Source organism: Eimeria mitis, genomic scaffold (genome assembly GCF_000499745.2).
Source record: "Eimeria mitis Houghton genomic scaffold, Emh_scaff6094, whole genome shotgun sequence".
NCBI lineage: Eukaryota > Apicomplexa > Conoidasida > Eucoccidiorida > Eimeriidae > Eimeria > Eimeria mitis.
Genome location: NW_013574309.1, coordinates 2950 through 3308, shown reverse-complemented (window position 1 = coordinate 3308; position 359 = coordinate 2950). Strand labels below are relative to the sequence as shown.

Sequence of the window (359 nt, the reverse complement as noted above, 5' to 3'; positions counted from 1 at the left end):
GCTGCTGCTGCTGCTGTTGCTGCTGCTGTGCTGCTACTGCTGCTACTGCTGCTACTGCTGCTGCTGCTGCTGCTGCTGCTGCTGCTGCTGTTGCTGCTGTCGCTAGAAGCAGGCAAGGGCGGCGGAGCGGAGTGTTCAGGCAAGCCAGAGCTTGGTTTCGTTCGGTCGCCTTCGATCTCAACACCGCTGCTGCTGCTGCTGCTGCTGCTTTCGCCTGCTGCTGCAGGCGCGCTGCCTGCGCCTTCGTTGCTGCTGCCGCTGCTGCTGTCGTCGCTTCCCAGGGGGCGACGGCGCCTTCTTATTTTGGGTATAGAATTATCTGCTGCTACAACAGCAGCAGCAGCAGCAGCAGCAGCATT

General features: G+C 61.3%; 1 protein-coding gene across 1 annotated transcript in view; it reads right to left on the bottom strand.

Moving 5' to 3' along the window:
• Positions 1-51: 51 nt before the first annotated feature.
• EMH_0085890 (uncharacterized protein) overlaps positions 52-359 on the bottom strand; it is a gene marked incomplete at both ends in the record, with an annotated part of 1373 nt that continues 1065 nt past the window's right edge. Inside the window, 2 exons of the mRNA XM_013500955.1 lie at positions 52-102; positions 183-359. Of these exons, the coding sequence (XP_013356409.1) occupies positions 52-102; positions 183-359 (228 nt within the window). The remainder of the gene's footprint in view (positions 103-182) is intronic.